The sequence below is a fragment of the Apteryx rowi genome, unplaced genomic scaffold (assembly GCF_003343035.1).
Source record: "Apteryx rowi isolate R43461 unplaced genomic scaffold, aptRow1 scaffold_2, whole genome shotgun sequence".
NCBI classification, from domain to species: domain Eukaryota; kingdom Metazoa; phylum Chordata; class Aves; order Apterygiformes; family Apterygidae; genus Apteryx; species Apteryx rowi.
Window position 1 is genome coordinate 4,741,737 of NW_020448307.1, and position 10,677 is coordinate 4,752,413.

The 10,677-nt window shown below is 45.2% G+C and overlaps 1 protein-coding gene and 1 long non-coding RNA gene across 2 annotated transcripts; one reads left to right on the forward strand and one right to left on the reverse strand.

The window, feature by feature from the left end:
* Positions 1 to 488: 488 nt before the first annotated feature.
* LOC112964829 lies at positions 489 to 9,254 on the forward strand. The gene is made up of 4 exons (XR_003253093.1): positions 489 to 575; positions 2,290 to 2,420; positions 5,112 to 5,242; positions 8,947 to 9,254. It is a non-coding gene; the product is annotated as an uncharacterized LOC112964829 (long non-coding RNA).
* SMIM32 (small integral membrane protein 32) lies at positions 889 to 1,495 on the reverse strand. Its single transcript, XM_026063386.1, has one exon. The coding sequence runs from the start codon at positions 1,354 to 1,356 to the stop codon at positions 1,036 to 1,038; it is 321 nt and encodes a 106-aa protein (XP_025919171.1). The 5' UTR covers positions 1,357 to 1,495; the 3' UTR covers positions 889 to 1,035.
* Positions 9,255 to 10,677: the final 1,423 nt, after the last annotated feature.

Here is a 10,677-nt window from a genome sequence, read left to right on the forward strand (position 1 = left end):
GATCGGTAATTAATCTAAACCAGTGTTTTGTCAGCAATGATCAATGCTGAATACATCAAACTACTGCTCTATCCATGAAGCTTGCTCCTAATTGTTCTAGGTTTGTATAAAGAGCAAGGAGTGGAAATAATGTTGTTCATTAAAGCAACTCTCTTATTGACTGATTTGTGCTGTGCACAAGTTATCTAGTCTTGTATGAAGCTCAGGGCACTCCGTTCTCCCCTTCCATTAGTTTACATACTATTAATGATGCTTATTTTCTCCCTTCCTCCTCCCCATCCTGCTTATTTTGGTTTGGTGCCTTGGTGAATAATTTTCTTTGTAGCTTAAGAAAGTAGAAAACAAGTTCCTTAAGTATTTAATGATTCACATAACCGGTAACTTAAAACCTGATTGAAGATGCAATAAAACATGAAAAATACCCTTAACGGAATAACAGTCAAGAGTCTAAATAAACACTTTTATTTGTCTCTCTCTACCAGGCACGGTTCCCATTACATTACCACACATTTTCAGCAGCAGTTGAGAGAAATGGGCCTGGAAAGTAAACTAATATTCTCAGTGTGGAGCCACAGGTAAATATAGTGTGTTTTTATGTTTGACGTTACGGTTTCATAAACATGGGTCCAAGTTCCACCAGATGCACGAATCAAGGATTGTTGCTAATGCAAATATCCTTGCGTGGACACTGAATGGGTTGATGATGACATTTGCATACATATAGAGCTTAACAGAGCTTTCTTCCCTCTGGAATCGTGGGGTGGTTTCTGCATGAAACTATATATAAATTTCATAATGCTTTATCTCTTTAGTGCATAACGGAGCTCTTTATTTACAGCTATTCTGATTTCCATACAGCCTTTTTTTTTTTCAGCTTTTTTTTTTTTTTCCTGCGATGCAGCCTATGATTTTTAAAGAGGATTGAATCCACTCACTGACATATGGAAGTAACATCTTATTGCACAGGTTTTCTGGTTCATGCTACTGTTGTGTATCAAAGCAAACCCTCGTAAGACATTGTGCCTCTCCCTAGCGTTAGACAGTTTGTGTCTTCCACGGGCTCCTCGCTTCTCTGAGTGATCTGTCGTAAGGAAGAGTAGCAAAAAAAGAATTTTTCAACTGGCAGTTTATGAAGAGTACAATGAGCGTCACAGTCAAGAGCAGGAAGAAAAACAGAACGATGTAAGTCACCAGATCTGGCTTATTTATCTCCCCTTCTTTTAACACCCTGGCTGTCGACATGTAAAAAGCGGAGGAGCTCACTGGTCTCTGTGTGCTGCTTAGGTAGGGTGTGTTAGTCTGCATGATTAGGTGAGCTTCAGTGGCACTGGTTGAATTTAGCAATTCACTATACATGTTCCTGCTTAAATTTCCTCCACAGCAGAAGTAAAGAAGGAGAGCAAACACAGTCAGTCTTTGGCATAGGGAGGGAATGTTCCCGCTTGTAACAGGCTGAAAACCAGCCACATTTTGTATAAAAGTAAAAGCAAATTAATTCCCTCGCATGGCTCAGTAAGTTTCTTTTAAATCTTCTCGGGTCATATTTACAGCATTCATCCACAAATAGTAATCAAAAATGATACAGGTACCTGGTGTTCTGGCACTTGTTCTTGCAGCACACCTGGTTTTGCCCAGTGCGGTGGCTCATCTGCTGGTCACTCCGGACGAGTTGGGAAGATCTCCGTCGTTCTCCTGGCAGCCCGGCGCGGCAGCTTCACGTGCATAGCAAAGAGGCTCTCCTCTTTAGCCGGCTCCGTGCTGTAAATCAAGCAGAGAGGAGCAGACGCTTTGGCTGGCAGCACTCGCTTTCTGCGAAGGGGAAGGCACGACAGATTTCCAGACGATTTTGCAGAAGTGGGATGCACACAAATCCAGGGTTAAATAAGATCCACGGAAAGAAGCAGCTGCTGCTTTGACATCCTGCTGAATTTCCCGTCACAGTTTTCTCCCTCAGGAGACTCCTTGCTGGTGAAATCCCGGAGCTGTGTGAAGCATTAGTTGACTTTCCTAATCGCAGTTGACGGTGTGCTATGTATCGAGCAATAAGAGGCTTAGCTTTCTGCTTTAGCTTTTCAGACGCTCCTTTCGGTTGCTTTGAGAAAAATAATAATAATAATAAAAAAAATCTGACCAATGTCCCTTTGTTTAGAAAAACGAAAGAGCAAAAACAACTTAAGTTGGGAGGGGGGAGTTGGTTCTTTGGAAACCTCTTCTCTGCCCTTGACTCAGGCAAGCTGCGGAGTGGGACTGTGCATAATTATGTCAAACATGACTTTTTCTCCCTGATAGAAGCTCCACCGCAGCGTCATTTGCTACAATGTGAAGGGAAGAATTACACGGTGGTGCTGAATGTTTCTGAAGCCCGTGGTATCTGGCAGTGACATGATGCTGAGAAAGAAGAGATCTTCTGATAAATCCTAGTGAGTGTTTCAGGCTGTGGCTAGAGGTTTGGAGATGGGGGAGGGTAACAGAGAATGGGACAAAACAGAAGAAAATTGCATCAAAACCTTTCTTTCTTCCTTAGACCTTTATTATTGAAATAGGTCGCTCCAGCGTAAACAGAAAACGTCTTCTTTTTTCTTCCACATAGTCCCCAGAACCCTCTCCAGCCTGACAATTAGCATGTTAATTCTTTTTCATCAAATTGCTTTTATGCTGCTATTAGCTGCTGGCTGCTTGCCAGCTCTCTTTCACAATCGCCCGCTCCCATGCATCAGATAAGCATGGTTAATACTTTATTTTAACACATTGCAACTTGAAAAGGGGAAGGGGGCAGGGACAGGGGTGGAGAGGAGGAAGAAAGCGAAGATCACTTGATAACTTGACAGAAGAAAGCATGAAGCACTTTCTCCATTCCCAGGATACTGATCCAAGCAAACAGTAAAGCTGCTTATGACAAGATATTGTAGCCAACAGTCCTGGATGGTTAAACATTTCAATTAACATAATAAATGTTTCAGCCTTGAGAGAGCGAATGAAAGGGAAAAAAAAAAAATCCTATGGTCAATCAGTTGTAAATAAAATATAAAACCCTCAACACTAGAAAGCAACATCCTCTGAGGCCTTGTTCAGCATGTTCTTCATCTTCTGCCAAACTTTAAGCACCTGAATGAAACCCCTTTTGCCTTCAGTGGATCTATTAAGGTGCTTAAAAGTTGTCGTGTGCTTGCACCTCTTTGTTCGTGGGCTTCCGGAGCCGTTACCTGTGTGCTCACCTCCGCGTGTTGGGTGAGGACTTCTCCGATCTCACAGGGAGGTGCCGCGCTAGGGCTTTGCTGTCTTTTTTTTTGTTGTTCTTTTTTTCTTTTTCTTCTCTCTCCCCTTTTCCAATAACTCTTCCACACGTGCTGCTCTCGAAAGAAACTGGATTTCCTTCCCCATCTGTGTTTAATGCTCGAGATGGGCTGTCTGGGAGGCATGACTCCTCCTAGGGCCATTTCTCCTGCCCTCCGACGGTAGCTGTGCATATTTACTGCTCTGAACAGGTTCAAAGAACAGGACAAAGAGCCAGCAAGGTGGCTGGAAAGTAATGGAGGCGTAAGAAAACTACTACGCTTTGCAAATGTTTTGTCACTCGTGTCTCCCTGAAATTGGAGAGCGAGTTTTGTGAGTGGCTGTGGGACGCTGTTGTCTTCCCAGCATCGTCCCGTCTTCAGCTTTCTCCTCCCTGAATTTTTTTGAGTTTAATCAAAATTTGCATCCTTTTTTGTTTATTTTACGGAATGTTATTAGTTTGTAGAAAAAGCAGCCAGGCAGCTGGGGCCTGAGTTCTACAAATAGCATGGATACAGTTTCAGTGTTTCACCTACTTCAAATAATTAAAAAAAAAAGTTAGTTATCAATAGCTTCTTTGCAAATGTTACCAACTCTGCAAGAGAGGGGGAAAAATACCCCAAAAGATGTGCATAAATGTCATTGGCACGGAAAACCAAGAGGTAGGTGCATTTTCTCCCAGCGCAGAAATGTTTTCGTGGCAGCGTGGCCACGTGCCGCGTTATTGCCCGGGAGCCGAGCCGAGGTGGGGAAGGGATGAGGGAACAGAAGGGCTGCGCTGGGGTGACTCCTCGCTCGCACTCCTCCTCTCTCCCGCTCCCTCCCTCCGGCCCGCAGCCTGCCGGGAGCGTTTCGTTGCGCTATCGGGCCCCGCGTGGGCGGAGGCGCCCGGGGGGACGAACCCCTCTGCCCCTGCACGCGGGTTGCACGCAGACACGGAGCCAGCCAACCTTTTCCCTTTTGCTCCTATCAAACGTTATCTTTCTCGCTGGGCAGGTTTATTTTCTGCCCTGAAGATACAACGGTTCAGCCCCGGTACTAATTGTCATGGTCCAGCTACCACGGAATAAATCCTCCGCGCGTTTTACAAGCGCCCCGTGCGCTCGGAGGCTCTGGAGCGTACAAAGCTCCTCCTGCTTTTTGGCTGTCTGTCTGAATCTGATAGGGAACCTGATGAGAAGCCCTGGGAGTAAATCAGGCGTGTTTTCTGCAGCGCTGTATGCAGGCTGAATGTCAAAAAAACTAATATGCCATAAATAATACCTTAATTACAAAAATAAAAGCTGATCTTTTCCCATTGTTTTCCTTAATTTAGAAGATCATTTAAAGTCTCAAGTTGCTTGTAATTTTTCCTCATTAACTTATTTCTTACTTGGTAGCTTTGCTGGGTTTTTTTTGTTTGGTTAGGGGTGTTTGTGGCTTCTAAGGTTTCCAGCATTTAATGACTTGGTTTATTAGGTTCTTTACGTGTCCTGGAAATGATGCTGTAAGGACAAACGTGGAGCCTCTAACATTGCTGGAGTTTAATAAAAACAAGCTTTTCGCTGTTTAAGCTTCGTGACGCGCTTGGAAGCCGGACCGGCACCGTTGCCCCTAGGGGTGCGATGGGTGGGAAGGGAAGCGCTTGCTCTGGGCCAAGGCAGGGCCGAGGCAAGGCGGAGCGCTGGTTGCGCGTTGGGAAAGGGACTCTGCTTCTTCCTCGCGCGGGTGCCGTACCAACCGCTTCCTACCGCTGGTGGTCGTCTCTGCCGAAACGGGCGGGAGGCGCGACGCGAGGAGGCACGGGGGTGGCCGCCGGCGGTCGGAGCAGGCTCGCTAACGAGCGCGTGTTCCTCCAGCTACACCCAAGGGCAAGACGCCGGCTGAGAAGGTGTTTTATCTCCAAGGTGTTCGAGCCTCCTGGAGCGGCGCGGACCAAAACCTGGGCTTCTCTCCTGTGGCTGGTGCTCGGAGACGGAGCGCTGAGCAGGTACCAGCGTGGGCAGTCTTGCCGGGTTCAACTTTCCCGTCCGTGCCTGGTTGTCCGCGTGAAGGGCAGGGGAGAGGGTGTCCTTGGAGAAGTGACCTCAAGTTGCGGTGACCCGGTGGCGGTTCTGGCAAGGGCTTGGTCCAGTCTTGCTGCTGTCTGAAATAAATGCTAGCATAAATTATTCACAGCTGAAAGAAGGGGAAGCGGCAGTCGTGAACCTCGGCACTGGCCAGCCGAATGTCCCGCAGGCTGGCAGAGGGGTAGGATTTGCTTTAACGATCTTTCAGCCGGGCTACAAATAAACCGGACGCAAATTTTAGCGGGTAAAAATTGCTTGGGCTTTGGTCCCCCTGCGAAAGGCTGGGGTCTTTTCCCATTTCCAAACTGGTAAATAATACGTGATCTATCTTTTATATGCTTACACAACCCCTACCATGATAAATATCCCCCGAGGGAAATGAAAGCAGAAAGAAGCATTATCTTTCTCAGTAATGTACCCATTTACAATCTGTGTTACGATCCTTCTGCTCTTAGGAGTAAGCGACGGGCGGGGGGAGTTGGTTCTATTAGCAGACCAGAATGTAACAAATCACGTGCTGTAATTTTCCAGTGCCACATAAAAGCCGCCTTAAAGCTTTATAAAGGAAACAAAATAAAAATAAAATACAGGAATTATTTCTCTTTTAATCACTCTAAAGGAAAACCCTTATTACCAGGTGTTTGAGAAACAAATACTGAGGTTCATGTTTTTGAATCTAGTGTCTTAAAACTAAGCACTAGATCCCTGATCGGAGAATCCTGCATTTTAGGGCTTAAGTAGGGATCGGGATGACTGAAGAAGTTGGCCTAAGTACAGAGAAGCCTGAAAATCTTTTGTTTTATGAGGGCTTGCATGTGATATTTAAAACAAAGTTCTAACGTTACGTTTCTTGAGGCCTGTCTTCAGCAATTGAAGGGGAGGCTTTTAGAAAGTTTCCAAACTGTCTGCGTGGCTCGTGAAAGAGGGAGCTTGTGTGCATTTTATTGGGGCAGAAATTCCTTCCCGTGCGGGAGGTTGTTACTCTGTCCAAATCTATCTCTTTTCTCTGGGTTGCAAAGAGCCTCGTGATCCAGTAAAACAAGATGCTTTTTTTAGCTCCATTTGAGAAAAGGCCACTAGCAATAAACATCGTGCACCTCCTGCAGTCTAGGTAAGCTTTTCTGCTTGCCCCCTGCTCAGGCAGGTGTGGGGAAGTAGCTCAAGCTGTTTACTGAACAGTGGCGGCACCGTTTTTCCATTCCATCCCAGCCCTCCTTGCCCTCCCGCCTCCCATCCAGCATATCCCAGCAGGCTGATAGAGCTTCCAAGAAGGTCATATGGGGTTTTGTAACGCTAGAAGCTTCACCCATAGCAAAAGGTTTTGTCTCCTTGTGTGGTAGAAATATGAGTTCCCTGTGTCCTGGGAGTTGGGGAACTGATTTTACACTTGCAATAACTTGCTTGGCATGTGTGGAAGAGAAAGCACAACCAATACGGTTTTATGTAGCGGAAAACATGTGGAAGGGCATCCAGTGACGCTGAGGTGGATGCAGCATTAGTGCGTGAGCAGTAGGTTTGGAAATTAAACAAAAGGTATAACTGTGGAGAAAGGTGGTCTTTTGCACCTTTTTCATTCTCAGGGAATTGATTCCTGGTCATGAGGCTCCTTGGCTCGTTAGCTGAGCAGCGGCTCGGCAGCTTGGCAGGGCTTGCAAGCTTGCGCTCTGCACCGGCCCAGGGCAGCGGCGAGGGGGTAGCAGGGCTCTGGGCAGGAGCGAAGGCCAGCGAGGTGGTGGTGGTGCTGTGACCTTCTCACAGTATCTGTCAGCTCGGTCCTCAGCTGCACACAAGCTGCTCCTGATCTTTGAGCTGCTTAGATGTGTTAGCATGCGACTGCCTTAGTCCCGTCTCTCCAGCATGACGCTCAGTTTCTTCCCTGCGGCTGGTTCATGCTCCTCTAGCCAGTATTCAGCAGTCTGGTGCTGGCCGGGGAGATATGTCCAAGAACAAGCATCTGCATTAAAAGGTCTACAAGTCTAACTGGCTGTAGGCAGTGTGCATATCAACCCCACACCATCCTGAAATAGTGGTAATTGAATTTTGATTAAGACAAGAAGGGATGATGTGCTATATCTCACTGTCAGGTTTTAGTTTTAAATATGTTTTTCTTCTGGTGCCAAAGATCCCTTATGAACTAGGGGGATGAATAAAAGGCAATGTCTGTCCCATCCTGAATATGTTCTTCAGGGATCAGAAATGGATTTGGGGAGGCTGTGGGGAATAGTGCTTTTTAATCTACTTCCTACTCAACCCCCTTTTCAAAGGAAATAGAAAGAGGCTTTCTCCATGCTGCTGCTGCACAAAACATGTCCCACATATATATAACCATCCTCCTGCGTGTTCCATTGTTATGCTTTAAAACTTCATGTTTAACTATAACATTAGCTTCGTTGTAGGGAATTTCAGTCAGCAGGGATTGGGGTGTGTCCTTGATCCTTTGAGAAAACTCTCAGAAATTCTCTTTCTCTGGCATTGCCCTTCATTTTAGCCAGTACTAGGCATTTGGGTGAGACAAGTATTATTAGGGAAGCTTTACAGATCATCGCAGTGTTGTTTTATTAGTGGAGCCTGTCTTCCTTCTTTGCTTCTCGCTTGCACAAATTATTGTTTTTTGCTTGGTGTTTTGACACCCATGTTGAATGTACATTTTGAGGACAGTCAACACCAACCGATGAGGATGAGTTATTACACCTAGATGATCCCCTAGACATAGATGGAAGTTTCTTTTACAAATAAGCAGCACTCCCCGCTCCCTGCACACACACCAAGCCTGTATATCTCTCAGATTACGTTGTGTGTGACAAGTTGTCTATTTTGCAACCGAGTCCTCTGTTTGAAAAATGGATCGGATAGTACTTCCTTGCTCTACAGGGGTGGGGTAGGGAGGATTAATCCCTGAAGGTTGCAAGGCGGTCTGATATGATAAAAAAAAGAGTAAAGAAGTATCTAAAATAGCCTGGAAGAGATGCTGCCCTGCACTGAGATCTAAAACAGATCTAAAACATCAATAAATTGCAACACTCTTTGGACAGTTAAAGCTTCATGCCTAGTGCCAAGTCACCGTCACTCTGACACAACACCTCTTCCCCAACGAGGAAATTCTTTCCGCCGGGCAGTATGAGGGTTTGCTGCATGCATGCTTCCCTGCCTGCGTACATTAATAGAGCAAATCTGCTGCTCAAAGTCAATTATTTATTATTGGTCTCAATGTGAGCTAACCCTGCTTGCAGAGCGAGCTCGGAGGAAGAGTGTTCGCATAAACAGTGATAACTTAGAGATGCTTGTGTATCCATCTGATAGGAACAGCAGATCAGATCAAAGAGAGTGGCACATAACCTTTTCCAGAGCGGGCATAAATGTTAGAGTTTTAGATAAACTTTATTTCAGGAAGATAACATATTCTCTCTGTGGTTGGCTACCACTTTAAGGCATATTTTCATCTATGACTGAAAAAAAAAATAAGAAAATGGAACATAGAGTTTCTCAGCAGGCAGGAAAGAGCTCTGATGTTTAATTGTTTGTGTGCTGCTTGATAAAACTGTTCCTTTTTATATTTTCTAATTTATCATTCATAACAGTCTGACTCAACAAATCAAATTTGCTGATTCTTTTTAACTCTTTTCAGTGTTAAGGATAGAAGCCTTATGTAAAACCAAAGAGCATCTCTAAAAGAGGGCGGCCAGCCAAAGACGGAGGATGTGGCTCCTTAGAGCAGCCAAGGTTTTGGTCAGCTGAACTCATCTCTCAAGCTCCCAAGCTGAAGTCAGTCACCCATAGGATGACAGAACAAATTGATTCGTTTCAATTTTTTTTGACAAAATCCTTCATGAAGAAGAACAACCCTTTCCTTTTTCGCTTTCCAGAAAGACCTGCAGAAATACTAGAAAAGTACTGATGAAAGGCCTGAGGAAAAAGCTGTAGTTTCAATTACTACAGTGGAGCTGATCTGCAATAAAAGAAAGTTGAATTTATTTACAAATGTTCCTGAAGTTCTTTCCTTTTTTCCTTAGGCAGCTGTATAGCTACTTGGTCTGAGACTTGCAAGGAAATTGCAAAATTACAGCCTTGCATATGCCACTACTAACACTGCTAGCATCTCTTATAGGGCAGATTTGATGGGATCAGGGATGGAGCGGTGATGGCATTGTGCCCAACGCTTTGATCTCCCCCGTTTCGAGAGTGGCTGTGTCTCCTCACCATTCTGCTGGGATGGACTCTGATGTCATGTCTACCAGTTAGGAGGAGGTGATGGGTGGACTGCATTCTCCTAAATTTTGAATATTTTGGGATACTTGGGAAGAGTCATCTCAGGGAGCCAAACAAAAGGAGAGCTGGGTTTTACTTGCACTGTTCACAGGACATATTCCCCACCAAAAGGGGACGGGGAGGCGGGGGGAGAGGGGAAGGCTCATAGGTCTGTGTGTCAAGCGTGACAGTTTATTTTTTCTTTTGTGTTAGAGTCTGAATTCTGGAGAAGGACTTGATATGTGTTATCAGTGCTCTACATTTAGGTTCTATTTAATTACATAAGTGACTATGCAATATCCCTGACTGGAGCAGGCCAAGGCTTGAATCAGAGTTTTTATAGTGTTTCAGATTTATAAGGTTTATAAGGTTATAAGAAACAACTGCCTGCTTGTTTCTATGGGAGTTTACTGGTCAAGCTTTTACTGCCTTTTAAAGCAAGCTTTGGTTTAGGTTCTTACCGCTTTTTTCTTTCTTTCTTTTTTTTTTTTTAATAAGCTAGAAGAAAGAGGAAAGCCCAGGGGCCAGGCAGAGGTGGGAAAAGAGACCTATGTCAGGCAAGCCCAGCTGGCAAAGTCTGCTGGAAGGGAAATGCCTCTTGCTTTCTCAGTTTTCCCATTAGCATGACTGAACCTTTGTAAGTCCTGACTCTTCACTGTCCTCATTAACCTTAGTGGCTCTGTGGCTCGCTATCTTTGGCTCTCCAACTCTCATAGCCAACGACTGTCATTATTATTAGTCAAGGGAGGTGCCTGCAGTTGCCAAGTGGGCTCTCTTGACATATCCCTATCGCACACGTTATTAGCTGGGTGTCGATACCGAGCTGCTTTGAAAGATCGTGGCTGAGATGATGGCTCAGGCTTGGGGAGGCTGCTGCGTTGCAGGGTGGTGACTCATCGGTGAAGCACTCGCGGTTGTGCAGCGTGTTGGTATTCACTAGCCATCGCCTAGAAGAAATCGTAAAATGCCCTCAGCGAGGATGGTGTGAAAGTTATGCTTACTGAATACACTTACACGGAGAGAAAATCTATGGACATGTGGCAGGGATTACTGTAATAGTCCTAAGTCTTATTGCGTCTGGAACAACTGCTCTTTCACGGAGCAAATTAAA

Bases quoted from the DNA above. Each gene is read 5' to 3' on its own strand.
- SMIM32 (XM_026063386.1), bottom strand. From the start codon at position 1,356: ATGTATAGTGAATTGCTAAATTCAACCAGTGCCACTGAAGCTCACCTA.